Below are 15781 nucleotides of genomic sequence, written 5' to 3' on the forward strand. Positions count from 1 at the left end.
TCATCAAAATGTTTGTGTAACTTTATTACCCAGTTTCCTTTTAGAACTACGGAATATACACTCTGTAAAGCACAAAGATAAACAGCACACCAATAAGAGACTTGTGAGAATGCTGTCACGCAAATGGGTGGTAATATGTTCTTTACAGCCTTGGTTATTACCCCTTTAAGTTCAGTTTATTGATCAGAATGGTCCTATCTGCTCTGGTGCAGAACTTCTCAAATAATACAATTTGAATTGATATAGTGCTTCTCCTGACAAAGTCATACCACAGCACTGCAGAAAAAAAAAAAAGAAAAAAAAAAAAGAAAAAAAAGAAAAAAACAGGCTTCATTAAAACCTAAGAATTTACCACATATGACTATCCTATACCCTCTTCATTTTTTTTATATACCCGAGGCATTCAAAAATAAACTATGACCACATTTGTAGCTCAGAAGGGGGGTATAATAAGCAGATTGAAAACGTAATGCTTGGACAAACAAAGACTGTAATTATCTCTAAACCTCAACAGGTCTTAATTTATCAGTGCATATTGTGTAGTTTTAGTTTTATGACCAAACCTGTTACCATGTGAACTTATTTACATGTAGAGCTGCTGGTACCTAAAATGAAAATTAATAGTGAAAAATATACAATTACATTTCTGGAATGTCGCTTTTGGCATGACATAAAATTACATTTATTATTTGTGTTCATGGGGCAACCACTCTAGATTCATAAATTAATGAATGGCTAAACATTTAAAAAAAACAGTTATGAGCCAGTTACCTTTAGTTGATCTGGATATGTATATAAAAGATATGAACATCTTGTGTTGGTTTAGACCCTGAATGTATAAGCAGTGTTGTGTTGAAATTTTATTGGTAATGTAAAAAATAAATGCTGGACATGTTGCATTTCCACGGTCTTAAGAGCATACTTAGTATCTTTTGAAATATATAATCTGTAAATTGCTAAAACAGAATATCTCAACTAATATAAAAGCTCTACCGAGAGGCCATATGCTTCTTTTTATTTTTTTTTTATGGTGTCTGATGGAAATAGTGAAGTAGGTCTGGTACCTTAGGGACAAGATCTCATTTTAAGTTCTTACTTCCTGTGGTTTTTGCCACCTACTGTATGCACACGCTTTAAGGGTGAAGTGGTTTATTGCACTCAGGAGCAGAAGAATGAACTTGCATTTGATCTGCAATACTGAGGGTCCAATTGTACATGTGTTTCTTCTTTTCTTTTCTGCATCGTACAGTGTAATGTACAATATGGTATACTGCTCAGCGGAGTCTGACACCATTTACTCTGTTTCCTCATTCCCCTGCTTTGAGTTCAGAGACAACCCAGAGTGCTAAAGAGCCAAGGGGCTTCTAAAAATTAAATCCTGTGTTTTTATATACAAGTGGCTTCTCCCTGAAGAATGACTATTTCTTCATCACTGGTACGAGTTAAAACAGTAAAATAAACACAATTGTGACTCAAAAATCTATATGAATATATACAGGTATACATACTCTGCAGAATTAAACTTAATAGGCAAGTATACCAAGTATCCCACAATATCTGATTAGACAACTTTTCCAGTGTTTATGATATGTATCCTAGCTTGCAGTCCAAAACCAAAATGTTAATGTTTTCGTTATGTTGAATGAAACTACTTATCTACAGTAGGTTTACCGTTACATTTCCATTCAAATTGATCTGCTAGAAAAAAATAAGGTCACAATATATATTTTTGCAATGGCACTGGGAGCACACTTAGGGGCAACAAGGGTATATATATCCAACATAAAAATGTGTATGCTACAGTAACATTGTACAACAAATGTATATACATTGTAACATAGGTTTCCAACCCTTATTCTAAGTAATTTAAAATCTGGAAAATTAGGCTGAAGTGTGTGCGATGTCTGGGATGGAAATAAGACTCCCATAGCAGTTTGAGCCACTCCTGGTTTTACGATGAGTTTAAGAAGACACATCTGATCTTGTTACCTTTACACTGTGTTTAATCAAGTTCATATTAAAACCTGGAATGGGTGAAATGGCTATTCAATATGAGTCTTATTTCCATCCCTGGATGTTCAGCTATAATCCATTCTAAACCTTGGAATTACATTCTTAGTTTTCCTGCCCCAGTTCAAGGCAAACTATCATTGCTGCAGATGAACACTGCTAGAAAAAAATATACAAAATGGAATACCATGGTGAATACATGATGCATTATAAAGATTCACTGAATCCATTCTTAAACTTCCACGACTTGGCGCAGCTCCTCAAATAACAGAACAAGATCTTTCTCCAAGTTTATAATCAATCCTGTCCAAAAAAGAAAAAAAAACGGGGGGGGGGGGGGTCAAACTCACATTATTAACAGGCTGAAAAACTCAAAAACAAGAGGAGAAAAAACAACATATATGCTGGCTTTACAGTTTATAAAGTGTGTAGTGAATAGACATACCTGTGTTGGCACTGCTGCTTGCTATGAAGCTGATGACCAAGGGCAATCGATTGAACTGCACAATCTAAGGGGGAAGGAAAATTAAAGTAAAAAGTTACACACCAATATTAAAGCTCACTGTCCACGATGTGGTATATAAAGCTGGGTGATGTCATTACCTGGTACGTGTTGTAGTAGCAGATGATACTCTTGTTTTTAGAGAGACCAAGCTTACTGCCTTGGTCTGTTGCCAGTGCAAAGGTGGAGAGGAAGCCAGGTCTCAGCGCATACTCAGGAGCATTGTCGTTAGCAACTAGGGAAAGAATAATACACCCATGTCAGTGTCTGAGTAGATTGTTTCAATGCAGAACACAAAATTAAGTGGAAAATGTAATTATGTTTACAAAGACATGCACACAGACATTAAAAATAACCAAACTAATTGAGATTAAACAAGGTCATTTTTACTCACACAACATAACATCCCAATAGCTTGAAACTCATGCCAGTAAAGCAACACTTTATTATGGACAAGTACCTTATCTACAGACGGCTGCAAAATGTATCTATTAAAAGAACATGTCATTGTTAGATGTACCTTTAATTACTGGAACACCATCTCTGTCAGAAACTACAATGGCATGAAGACCTTCAACACTACAGAAATACCAGGAAGGAAAAAAGTTTAATTTGGATCACTAGAATATACTATTATGGATAATAGTAAAATGCAGTAAATACTTAAATAATTCTGACAACAAATCTGTTGATGTGGCTCATAGGTAACTGTTCATTGTATATTAACAGCTGAATTCGCAGACCCCAGTCAGCAACACTAATCTTAAGACTGTGTAGCTCTCGATATGGACCCACTAATCATGGGAATCCAGCCACAAGTCAAAATAATTACTGTATATACTGCTGTTTTTAGTTGTAGGTGGCCTACATATTACTACTGAACAAGGGTCATATTTTGTATTTAATCCTAACATTATGCACTGTAAATAGATAGCAAAGTCAACCTACCTTGGCAACTGCTTATAAAGATACCTTTTTAGGTCCTGTCAAAAAAGAAAAACACATTAGATTTTCTGGGCTGGTTTCACAGGCCCCGAATTGAACCAGTCTTAATGTCACCTTAGCAAAGGTAGTCGAGTATGCTTTTTCGTAGCTGGAACGGATTTTACCACAGGCTCAAAGGGACCTTTAAAATGATAACTGTGAAGCGCACTGGGATGCCTTGACATGAAGATCGCTAACTATAAACATGGACTGTACTATTACTTATACTGTATTAGTTGATAGTATGTTAATTTGTGGCTTAACTCAGTAACGTTCACTAAGTTTTACCAAAACAAATAACTGTTGTATAGTACTGTATGTTTGATGTGTGGCTGTTGTACTTTACTAGCAGTGGTTATAATGCCACGCATATTTACATGTTTAAGCTAATGCATCCAGTTTAAAACTAGTTAGTAGTTTTATTGTTACTTATTTTATACTGTATATATTTCTGACAGTCAGATTAGACCAACAGTTTTAAAAAGAGGTTGGTTGTACTGGTATGTAATTCTAGTTTATAGTAATGAAATTACTGAGGACACTCAAGACCGTAACCTTTACATGCATGAATTTAGTAAAAACAATCAATAGACTTACATCTGCCATAGCCATATTGTCCGACGCTTTAATCAAACTCCAATGTTAGACCTACAAAAATAAATACCTGTCATATATATATATATATATATATATATATATATATATATATATATATGTGTGTGTGTGTGTGTGTGTGTGTGTGTGTGTGTGTGTGTGTGTCCGATTAAAGTAAAGGATGAAATATTTAATCACACACGGTTTAGTATAATAACTTAAAAACACGTTTCTTGAACAAACTGGGGAAACTCCATTCACAACAGGAAAACATTAAATGAATTACATTTTAAAAGTAAAGTAAACATTTCTTACCCACTCAATCTATTTATTTATTTTTTTTGCTTTGCAAATATTACACCAACTGTCTCTGTTCCTGTCAGGGCTCGACCAAAATATCACATGACACTTACACACAACAGGAAGTACTTCTTACTGACCTTGTTTTCAACTTCCCCTGCCGTCCGGTCCAATGCTGAGGGAATGGGCTAATTTGCCATAGAATATATTTGTGGGACGTGCCCTAGTTTTCCCGTATTATCGCGATTACAAACATATTTTATATACCAATATACTCAACCGCTGATTCTCTATAGCGGATTCCGTCATGTTGCGCGCAAAGGGTTATGGGATGCAGTGAAAGCTCGGGAAAAATGCTTCCCGTGCCAAATTTTGCAGATTTTTGTTGTTAAAAAACGCATCAAATTCTTGAAGTAAATTTCACGTTGCCCAAGGTGTCTTAAAGAAATGAACAACATTGGCAAATTGACAACTAGTTATTATTAAAAAATGCTATTTTCTGAAGTCCCAAATGTTGCATATGCACAGAAATGCACATCAGCACAACCAGTAGTGTAGTTTTGGCTGAGCATTCAGAAGAGTAAAGCTGAAGACTTTTGTTGTGAAGCTATAAATCAAAGATATTATACTGTACAGCTTCAAACAAACTTCCATGCTATTTTAGAGTTTATTTTTGCAACAATTAAGAAGCTCAATCGAAACACTGAAAAGGTATTTCACGACAAGAATAATGTATTGTAACGTTGAGTGTCACTAGGAGCCAGATGACAGCAGCAAGATCTTGTTCACTAAACAGCAGACTTTATTTAGCAAGGTCAGCACACAACAACACAGTCCTGCAAGCTTCCCCTTTATACAGCAAAACAATGTAACCTTTAGACAGAACAAGACACGTTATTGGACCCCACAAATCAAACGAGGGACAAACACAACTGGACAATACTCACAAGATTCATGGGGTCACGACTCACTCACATGCACAGGCACACAAGACATACAAAACACGCAACACCCACACAAAAAACAATACAACACATAACACTTAGTAGATCGCTACAGTATTAAAAAGATGCTACCCTTGCTTTAATATTTTATCTGCATCTATATGGTAGTGTATTTTAACTCAATAAAACTGTACATTAACAAATGCACAATTCTTATACATGAGAATTGTCAATGTAAGACTTTCTACCTCAACTATTTGACTGTCAAATTAGACATCGTTCTACCCCTACCCTGCTGGCAATATTAGTACAGGTCCTTAATGTGTGAACACAGTAGCGGAGGCAGGCGCACAGCCATCGGTACATACATAGAACTTCCAGTTTATGGTATCGTAATCTGGAGATAGAGAGGTACTGTAGGATTCGTCTAATTCTATTATTTTTATAAGTCTTAGTAAAAGCAGGTTTAATATTACTGAAATTAGTACTTTAGCAGACACTTACCCAAAGCGACTTAAGAGACTAGGATGTGAACTATGCATTAACTACTGCTGCAGTGTCACTTACAATAGGACCTCAGTTAATAGTTATGAAACTTGGCCAAGTGCATCACAGGGTACTAGACCTCCAGCTCATTGAGAAGAATTCTCAGTACACAGTAAATATATTGCATTTCAAACTTTCATAGCGAATTGCTTATCCAATTGTGATGAACCTTGAATTAATTAGAACAAGCTGAGTGCATCATAACATGAAGGACTGTGCAAGTGGGTTGCACATCGGTGAACCGCATATCCGATTTAAAAAGTCTGATCTTGAAAAGTACATTTAGCACAATTTGAGTGCATCAATCCAGGGATGACGACACCTGTCCACTTTGCATTTTTACATGCACATTTAAAAAAGAAAATACCAAAATGAGGAATAAATATTTATTTTCTTAAGGCTGGTTAAAAATACATACAAGTTGTAACCAGTATAACCATGTACACAAACTGAATGACAAACTTAATTAGTTCTTTCAAACCAAAAACATTTGTGCATACACGCAAAATACAACTTCTCCCCCAGACCTTCTCCATCTCTACCCAGCTAGCGGCAGTAAGAAAATGTTCCTTTGCAGAGGCGGAGCTGGATTAATAGGAGATGTGTAGGTATGCATCCTCCTAGTTCTTTTGACTCCCCAGCACTCGCTGCTAAACTCAGCCCGTCATCTGATGTTGGTGGTTCTCGTCTCAAAGTTGCCCAGGTCAGAAGGATATCTAGGTAGGGGTATTCTCAGGGAACAAGGAAAAAGACCTCACAGTCACATCCTGGAATAAGGGGGGAGAAAAGCAAAAGTTACAGTTCAGAGTATTTACACAAAAACAAAACATGACACCATAAAATTCCAGGATACTAACCTTGGCTTTAATCATTACACAATTTCCCGCCAAAATGTCTCTTATCCAAAACACAAACAGCAGCACTGCCCAAGACACTAGCAACACTCACACAGCCAATCAAGTTCTGCAACAAATGACAAAAAACAAGTTAAGACACTAGAATGACCAAGTTTATACACATACCTAGAACAACCATGAGCTATCAAACTTTATCTGCATATTTAAAAAAAAAATTATATATCAATAAAATGAAAGGACAAACAATTGAATACAAGTTGTAGTTTTATATGACGTTCCTGAATAAAACATCTACACAACCGAAACATGGTCAATAAAAATGGACATTTGAACAGAAATGTGTTTAGACATATTGCATAAAAGCGCAACCTCAAAAATGGAAACATCAGGGGGTAAAACTGGAGATTCTAAATTAAAATAAATAAAATAAGTGCCAACTTTATGTACCATTTATTTCGGGAACAAACAAAACAACGTTTAACTTGAACTGCTATTTGGAATCCTTTGTTTTGTAGTTAATTAACTGTGGTAAAGTGAGGCCTACACAACGTATTCTTTACTCCTGGGATATTTTTCAACTTTAACGTGTTACATATTGTAACGTCTTGCTGTAAAATAAAGGCACACACACATGGGCCACGCCCTCCTGCTGCTATGCTATCTCTGCCTGCATTGAGCAATATAATGGCTAGTCTTACTTTTTGAAAACAAACTCACATTTAAAATTGAGAATATCCAAACAAACATCCTGTGCTCGTCCCAGCACTAATCAATGCACACATTTCCTTTGCAAGTTGGGCCAGTGTTAAGTACGAGGAATTTCCGAGAAGTACCTACATCTTTATCTCCCAATTACGACTTCCCAAATCTGAAGCAGTATCTGTGGCTTTAGGTAGCTATCACTACAGGTATGTGTGCACATCTTAATCTAGTCTGCTTACTTTTTGGCGTCTAAAACTTTAAGAGGGTAAAGAGCAGTTTGTCGATCCTGTTTTTTTTTTTTTTTTTTTTTAATTTTTTTAATTATATATCAAATCACACAAGCAGCTCTTCACTTGTTTTAGAAACTGCAAAAGCACGTTAGATGAGGATATGGACTTCAAATACATGCCAAGAAATGTTCATTTAAATATTTAGATTTGTCCCAGTACTAAATCAAAATAGACAAACAAGTTCATCCACTGCAGAAAACAACTGTTGCAGGAAGAGATCTATTAACAGAAACCATGAAGTACAAATGTCCTTTTTTGACCAAGGTTAAGAAAATTAAAAACAGTTGCTCCATAATTGGTGATAGATCAAAATACTTCACATCAAGGATGAAATGCTCATTTGTGATAAGGTGGTATAGCTTCTTTAGATGCCAACTGGACCCTAGTGTTTTACTGCTGCATTTTGGGGAGGAAAATAATCAATCTATCTTCCCAATAGGATATCAAGCTTTGTCCAGTGTGGTGGGTATCAGGTAGGGAGGCCTAGCCTGAAATGGAGAACAAAATGGCACTTACTCAGCAAAACTAGTTCAGAGTTCCATGAGCTGTTCATTTCCAAGGACCTGTGGTGACTGCGGCGTCTGGGTCTTTCACCTGAAGACCTCAAATCACCTCTTTCTGGGAGGGGCATATGAGAAATTACAGAAGCAGTTAGGATTATGCATCCTGTCAAGAAAACAAATTCTAGTACTTACATTAAGCATTAGTCTACATTTAGCATACCTGCCAAAAGTCTCTTATCCAACCCAGTTCCAGCATCACCACACTAGCGACACTAACACAGCAGGCTAATCAGCTTCTTCAACATAGAAAGGACAAAAGCAGCAATTTATTCAAGATGTGGTGTTAAAGTAGGAAACATATAGCCCGATTTATCAAAGACAAAAGATGACAAGGGGTTACGTTTCAGGCACAACTGAAGTTTGTTTAATGCATTTAAAATAAAACTTTACACCAGCTATAAACTTCATAAGGGGGTTAAAATCAGGACACAGGCATGTCATGTCTCCAGGAAGTTAATTAAAATCTCTTACCTGTCATTCAAACCAGAACCAGCCCCGTAGCACTGTTCAACCAGCCAGCATAAATTCACACAGAAGGCCAATCACCAGATCAATAACACTCCAAATATCGCCTGAATTCTGGTTGCTAGGGTCTCAGGCCCACCTGACCTGGAACTTGTCTACAGATTGTCCTGCAACCAAAGACCAAAAGGCTGACTGGCTTACCTTTAAAGGCGTTTTTAAAATGTCCTTTTGTTTGCATTAAGAATAAGTACAAGTTTACGTTTAAGATTGTATACACTTGCATATTAACATTGCATTAGATGTATACACTCTTAAAGGGACATCAGAAGAAATTTGTGTATAGTTATTCAAAATACTTCCATGCAACCGTGGATTTAAAAAATAGAATAAAAAAAATGCTTCCGCTGCGACAGCTTCCTAGGCCCTAAAATCAAAATTAAAACTACAAATAAACTCCGTCGCTGCTCGACAAATAAAGATGGGTGTAATATATTATATATTATAATATATATATATATATAAATAAATTACATGTTATGTCTCCAATTATATTCAGATAAACAGTGTATAATAAATTACAGAGAAAGTTGATGGTATGAGAATAACACCAATTTCTAGGACAACTGAAACATTATTTCCAATTATTTATTAATCTATATGGCTTTGGTTCCCCCAGCAAAGACTACATGATCAATTATGAAATGTTTCCCAAACTTAGGTTGAAGCAATTGGGGAACCCCGCGCTTGAAATAGAATACCATATCAAATGCATTTCTTTCTGAATTTTTTAGAGCCTAATCACATTTATGCTACGACGGCCTACACAGTGCAAGTAACAAAAAAATAATCAACATTAGTAACACACACAAAAAATACTTTTTCCAGCGGCCCTGCTGAATCCAGCACAATGTTTTGGGTCGCTGTACCATCGCTATCATCAAACAACCACAGAACTACTGCAGCGATAACCCTCTTCATGATGCTTCACGTGGACTACCGTGTACCTACTTTTTATATGGTTCAGTAGCGCCATCTGGCGACTACTCCAAAGACATGCTGTCCTAGCATTAGGGTTGCAGTATCAGACGAGACGGCTGCGACACAAGTTCAAGCTGTCGTAAAGTGCTGCAAAAACAATGTAACTGGCTAAAGAAAATATTACATCAAGAATACATTGAATAGGTATATAATATTATGCAGCGAACGCATAATACAAAACGTATTTCAGAATTTTTTTAGACATATTAATGTTGCCATTTTACGACACTGAGAATGATTTAGGGTAACTGTGCCTAGTTTATGGCAGGGGAGGTAACTAGCTCACCACGTGTGTTCGGTTAATGCAGCGTGGTTCCAGAGCAGAACATCCGGCTGCAGAGACAGGCAGGTCCCTGATAAATAAGGTAAAGTGAAATAAATGTTTACACCGTATTGTTGATTAGGTGGTGTGTTTTTTTAAGTAAATAAAACCTTGTTGCTTTAAATTAATTGTCTAACTAATACAAACCATTACATAATATTGCGCTTTATTTTCTTACCGTGTGTAATTCCAAAGAGGAGCGGTGAAAACACACGAGGATTTATCTCAACTGACTTCAGTTTTGCAAATGTTAGAATATTTCCTAGACATCGATCACGAATATTAGTAGTTTTACAAAATGTAATTAGGTCCTGTTTAACACACACACACATATTACTGTTTTTGTTGTAAGTTTGCAAATAAGGTGTAAATAAGGCGACTACAGTACCAGGGGAATTTTAAAATAAAATGTTGTACCTTGAATTACATTTAAAAAAAAAAAAGAAAAAAAAATACTAGAGGAACCACGCATGTCTTTCTGTAGGTGTGCAAAGTGTGGATGTGAAACCGAATGCTAAAGACGTGCCGTTTGGAATTAGGTACCTGCAAACCTGCAATCTTGTGTGTGTAATATATATATATATATATATATATATATATATATATATATATATATATATATATATATATATAGATATATATATATATATATATTCTCATTATAACCAGTTAACACTTACAATCAATGCAATTCCTATTATATTACAAAGCAAGACAGGTATATTTGTTAACACTTCTTGTGTCATGTGATGTGATGCTTAGTATTAAAGTCAACTACTTATTTTGTCACAGTTTTTGCTCCGCCCATACTAAATTTTTTTAAGAGAGTTTATCTCCTGGTAAATAAAAGAAAACAAGCGCTGCCTCAGTGATGTCCTCTGTGGTGCTCCTGAATGCACTATATTTTCGGATCATTAAATATGTTTGAACTAATTATTTATCAACAGTAGCAAGTAAGAGTTTTATTTTAATAGCCAATGCAATTTGCACAGATCAAGTGTTTAAAAAAAATAAAGAAATAAGAGAAAAGGAAGAGCAGTGTCTTCACATTGAGGCAAACAGGACACTGACAAAATCAATATATACTTTAATTACAAATCTAAAAAAAAAAAAACAACAACTTTGTATTAGAATAATTAGCTGTAGTTATGCTAATAGTACCCGCTTGGTATTTATACTTCAGTTAAACAGACATTCTCTAGAAGCTGAACTGTGATGTCAAGTCTGCCATATTCTTGTATTTAAGTTAATACCATTTTTCTCCCACTTACATTAGATAATGTATAACCATTTATTTATTTTTTTAGTAGACGCCCTTATCCAGGGCGACTTACAATTGTTACAAGATAACATGTTATTTTTACATACAATTACATTATTTTTTACATACAATTACCCATTTATACAGTTGGGTTTTTACTGGAGCAATCTAGGTGCTCAAGAGTACAGCAGCAGTGTCCCCCACCTGGGATTGAACCCATGACCCTCCGGTCAAGAGTCCAGAGCCCTAACCACTACTCCACACTGCTGCCCTCTGATATTTGACATTTAGGCACAATGATAAACCTTGGATAAAAGTTCGAACTCTTACACCTCTACTGATTTATGCGTGCTTCATTCTAATCCTTAAGGGTGGTTGTCTCTTCCTTCCAGTTTCTGCGTTTTAGGACAAGATGTCTTTCCGAGGCGGCGGTGGAAGGGGAGGTGGCTTCAGTCGAGGAGGTGGATTTGGTAGTCGAGGAGGTGGATTTGGTGGCCGAGGTGGATTTGGCGGCAGAGGGGGCGGCTATGGAGGCCGGGGTGGTGGTGGGGGCCGTGGAGGCTTCAGACAGGACTACGGGCCTCCAGAGTATGTAGTGGGTAAGGAAGGAATTGCTTTTCATACCAACTGTGGTAAACTAGCTTGTTTATCACATCAGCATGCTGCTTTTGACCAGTTATTACTGCTTGCTTTGAGACTTGGGCTGAAGGTTAAATGTCTTGCCCAGCGTCACTGGCTCAGGGATTTGAGGTTTGTTTCCCCTTGCTTTGTGTGACTGAGTCTCTATTTTCACTGTAATTGATGTACAGGGATGGGTTAGTTACTCTAAATATGTGGTGTTGAAAACATTGTTTTTTATTGTCCCAGGATTAGGAGAGTTCATGCACCCCTGTGAAGATGACATTGTGTGCAAGTGCACTGCAGAAGAGAACAAAGTTCCTTACTTCAATGCTCCCGTTTATTTGGAAAATAAGGAACAGATCGGAAAGGTGGACGAAATATTTGGACAGCTCCGGGGTTTTGTATCCTTTAAAAAAAAAAAAAAAAAAAAAAAAAAAAAAAACACCTCTCCAGTTGCTCTTCGATTGTTATATCCCTCCGGATTAAGTTTTTTGCATCTAAAGCAATACAGTGAATAGTAAGGAAAGTGTTAGTACTTGCTGTATACCACCAGGAGAAAGTTTTGGATACCCTGATTAATGACTAATCTTGGACTACCATACCTATATAACATTGTTTTAAGATTTAAGAGCTAATCTGGGACTGTGAATCCAGATGAATGTCTTTCATAGATATGCTGTAGGTCATTCAACTATAACTATACTGTAGGTAGTTCAGCCATACAAATAAAACAATCAAGATGTGCAGAAATAAATCAAGGTTTTGACTTTATCAGTTTTGTAAATTTCTTTGACAAGCGTTTGACTAAGAGTCTTTATTAATGACTTAAGTTGAAACATTTTTCCAAGTCATTTTCCTAGTTTCTTTTAGTATTTCTTCATTTTATAGGTGGCGTATCTATAAAACTGTGACAAAATAAGCAGTTGACTTTAATACTAAGCATCACATCACATGACACTGGAGATGGCGCATGCTTCTATCTATAATTTTTACTTTTAAACCACAACTGTGAAATTAACCCAGATGTTACACTGTGATATGTTTGCATTTAAAATAATTGATTTCCTTAACTAAGAATGCAGTACTTTTCGGTCAAACTCTCAGAAAATATGAAGGCATCTTCATTCAACAAATTACAGAAGGTCAGTTAGAGGTGAATTTATTTTCAAAGAGAAGGTCTTGCATAAGGATGCATTGCTGGATCAGGATCACTTCTATATGTCTTCTTGTTTACTGTTTGTTTATTACACCTGTTAAGAGCAGATCTTGCTCTTGATTTATTGTTTTTGAAATATAAACACCATTTAGGATATATACATTTTGTAAGTTTACAGGGAATTCTTGCAGTATCACTCTTACTTCTGTGCTGGTTTGGATATGTGTCTTGTTATTAACATAGATATTTCTTTGCAGTTCTATATAGACCCAGCAAAGTTGCTTCCCCTGCAGCGCTTCCTGCCTAGACCGCCGGGTGAGAAGGGTCCTCCGAGAGGCAGGGGGAGAGGTGGCAGAGGAGGCCGAGGAGACTGGGGTGGAGGCGGACGAGGGGGTCGTGGAGGTATGAGGACTGACCCTACAGAAACAAGCAGCTGCTAGAAAGTACAGCGGGTCCATTGTTTAAACAAATAATTGGATTTGCAAAAGAGGCGGCTTCATATACTTCTAAAGGGAAAACCCAGATTGGAAACTAGGCCAATCTTACATCGGCTTCATAAAGATGTTCTAATACTGAATGTGAAAAAATGCTCTAAAGTTTGGTACATTCACAAGTTTATTACAGTGTGTAAACTGAATGTACTTTAAATACGGAAAAATGACTTGCTGTAAATGATGACACCATAATAGTCATTTATACAGTGCAGAATTGTAATGTAATGGTAGACAGTAGGGGAATTAATGCAACGATAACAGCCACAGATGTATGGATTCCCAGTGTTTTATTGCATTTACCTATTGTCATAATGGATAACCATTGGAGGCCTGCCTGAAGATCTGCGTTGTTTGACGATGCTCATAACCATCTCCTTGCGTTAACACTAGACCCGCCGCAGCTCTGCTCGTACCTTAAACCACCGCCGGCAGTCATTATGATGGTACATTTATTAAAATGAAAGACAAACTATTGGATACAACTCAAAAGTTTTATTCAAGCACATCATATCAAACATCTGCACAGCCAAAATGCTGTATTTACATTAACAATTAAACATAAAAGGGTTTATTTTCTAACTTCCCACATATAAAGCACTACTTCAAAAAATGAAAAACTATATTAAAATAAACATTTCAAAAGATACTAGTGTGTAAACAGGTATATGTACATACATAACTGTAGAAACGAAAGTAACATGTTTATTTCTTGCATGTGTGTCACTCACAGTACAGAATCCAGGTTGAGCTGCTGCATTATGCTGCATTGCAGTTTTCTGATCGAAATGTTTCTGCCGAAGCGCTGTGGCTAGCTTCAAGATAATCTCTTCTACTGATATTTTCCCCTGTGCGTTTCTTACACAAACCGAAGGAATTGATGGCTGCCAGGTCCAGTAACGATATCAGGCTTGTATATAAAAATAAAATAGAATATTGTAGTTTATATTCAAAATAAAAACGTGTTGTAAAAGGCAGTCAAAATGACTGCTCTGGTGGTTCTAGGTAGAGGGGATTATAACTTTATTTTTGCGATCCTGCCTTTCAAAAGCCATCAGGGTATTTAGTACACGTATTTAGGAAAAGTCAAGAACGGACAACCGCGTATCTTTCACACACGCAGAGAAATTTACATTTTAAAAGAGAAAACTGTCAAAATGGCTGCCATTGCGGTTCTAGTGTTCATGTAATTTGGTGTTTTCTCAGGTGGTTTCCGCGGTAGCAGAGGCGGTGGTGGTGGAGGAGGCTTTAGAGGCGGCTTTAGAGGAGGAAGAGGTGGAGGTGGTGGCCGAGGTTTCAGAGGTGAGTGTAAAGCTAGTGATATGGCCACACTGGTACCTTTAGTGCATCATCCACCATTGAAAGCGGAAGCAGTGTTGCTCTGCTTTATAAATGAAAATATTTTCGCACAGCCAGATTAAGAAAATATGTCAATCTGGTGCTGCTGATTGTATAAAAACTTTATTAAACTGGTCTGCAAGAAAGTCAAAACAGTAGTTGGGATTACTGTTATTGCACTAAGCAACTGCAATGCAAATTGCACCTCCTGAGTTTTGTTCACACATGAGCTTGTAAATACTATTTGGTAAATGTTTCTTTACTGAATCTTGTACTAATTGGTATACAAATGTGCATTTTCTTAACTCCTAGGTGGAAGATGATGAAAACAGGAAGCGCGACCTGCACTGACCTGGTTCTAGTTTATGCAGCAGCTGTTTGGCATCAAAGAGGCTGCAGCTCATCTGTTGGTTTCTTCATATTTGAGAAAGTGCTTTTATTATAGCGACAGTGACCAGTACATGAAAACTATTTTAAACTGCTTGTTACTTTCACATTTTGTATGAACATTCCAATCAGGGATGCCTGTGTAATTAATTAATTAAATTAATTAATTCGTTTTTTTGGTTGTAGCCTACTTTTTTTAAATGTATTTTTAATTGAAACCATTCTTCATATCACAATCTGTGAGATGTTGGCAAATACTATTTCAGGCCCCATTTTGGTGAGAGATTTCTAAAGCATTGTATATAACTGTTTTTTCAAGTTACTTTCTGAAGTAAGTATTGCCTGGAATGATATTGCCAAAATGTACTGTACTGGGATTTAATACAATAAACCCAACCATTAAGAAGTTA

At 36.5% G+C, this 15781-nt stretch overlaps 2 protein-coding genes and 1 long non-coding RNA gene across 6 annotated transcripts; 1 reads left to right on the plus strand and 2 right to left on the minus strand.

Moving 5' to 3' along the window:
• Positions 1-6: 6 nt before the first annotated feature.
• On the minus strand, positions 7-4659 carry LOC117421364 (ragulator complex protein LAMTOR3). Of its 2 annotated transcripts, none has more exons than XM_059030594.1 (7): positions 4531-4659; positions 4094-4144; positions 3461-3495; positions 3033-3091; positions 2614-2747; positions 2456-2519; positions 7-2313 (listed from the first exon to the last, which is right to left on the minus strand). In XM_059030594.1, the coding sequence occupies exons 2-7, from the start codon at positions 4106-4108 to the stop codon at positions 2243-2245; spliced, it is 378 nt and encodes a 125-aa protein (XP_058886577.1). In that variant the 5' UTR covers positions 4109-4144; positions 4531-4659; the 3' UTR covers positions 7-2242. The 2 variants fall into 2 exon arrangements, with proteins under 2 accessions (XP_058886577.1, XP_033891562.1); XM_034035671.3 differs by lacking the exon at positions 4531-4659 and adding an exon at positions 4406-4520.
• Positions 4660-6252: 1593 nt separating this feature from the next.
• Positions 6253-9938, minus strand: LOC117421470 (uncharacterized). Of its 3 annotated transcripts, none has more exons than XR_009329571.1 (6): positions 9766-9938; positions 8764-8924; positions 8453-8528; positions 8246-8347; positions 6738-6843; positions 6253-6647 (listed from the first exon to the last, which is right to left on the minus strand). It is a non-coding gene; the product is annotated as an uncharacterized LOC117421470 (long non-coding RNA). The 3 variants fall into 3 exon arrangements; XR_009329570.1 differs by lacking the exon at positions 9766-9938 and adding an exon at positions 9623-9742; XR_004663488.2 differs by lacking the exon at positions 9766-9938 and adding an exon at positions 9634-9722.
• A 105-nt stretch (positions 9939-10043) lies between these two features.
• Positions 10044-15781, plus strand: LOC117421047 (H/ACA ribonucleoprotein complex subunit 1-like). Its single transcript, XM_034034916.3, has 7 exons — positions 10044-10160; positions 11771-11977; positions 12246-12400; positions 13082-13141; positions 13413-13557; positions 14853-14948; positions 15297-15781. Exons 2-7 carry the CDS (start codon positions 11791-11793, stop codon positions 15305-15307), a joined length of 654 nt encoding a protein of 217 aa, XP_033890807.1. The 5' UTR covers positions 10044-10160; positions 11771-11790; the 3' UTR covers positions 15308-15781.

Source organism: Acipenser ruthenus, chromosome 1 (assembly GCF_902713425.1).
Source record: "Acipenser ruthenus chromosome 1, fAciRut3.2 maternal haplotype, whole genome shotgun sequence".
In the NCBI taxonomy this organism is placed as follows: domain Eukaryota; kingdom Metazoa; phylum Chordata; class Actinopteri; order Acipenseriformes; family Acipenseridae; genus Acipenser; species Acipenser ruthenus.

What these genes read in the sequence shown, in the direction of transcription:
- LOC117421047 (XM_034034916.3), top strand. Translation starts at nt 11,791, where the DNA reads ATGTCTTTCCGAGGCGGCGGTGGAAGGGGAGGTGGCTTCAGTCGAGGA. An exon ending in GCCTCCAGAGTATGTAGTGG is followed by an intron (nt 11,978 to 12,245) that starts GTAAGGAAGGAA and finishes TTATTGTCCCAG; the next exon opens with GATTAGGAGAGTTCATGCAC. An exon ending in TTGGACAGCTCCGGGGTTTT is followed by an intron (nt 12,401 to 13,081) that starts GTATCCTTTAAA and finishes CTAAGAATGCAG; the next exon opens with TACTTTTCGGTCAAACTCTC.
- LOC117421364 (XM_059030594.1), bottom strand. An exon ending in GCTACTACAACACGTACCAG is followed by an intron (nt 2,520 to 2,613) that starts GTAATGACATCA and finishes CTTCCCCCTTAG; the next exon opens with ATTGTGCAGTTCAATCGATT. An exon ending in AAGCAGCAGTGCCAACACAG is followed by an intron (nt 2,314 to 2,455) that starts GTATGTCTATTC and finishes TTTTTTGGACAG; the next exon opens with GATTGATTATAAACTTGGAG.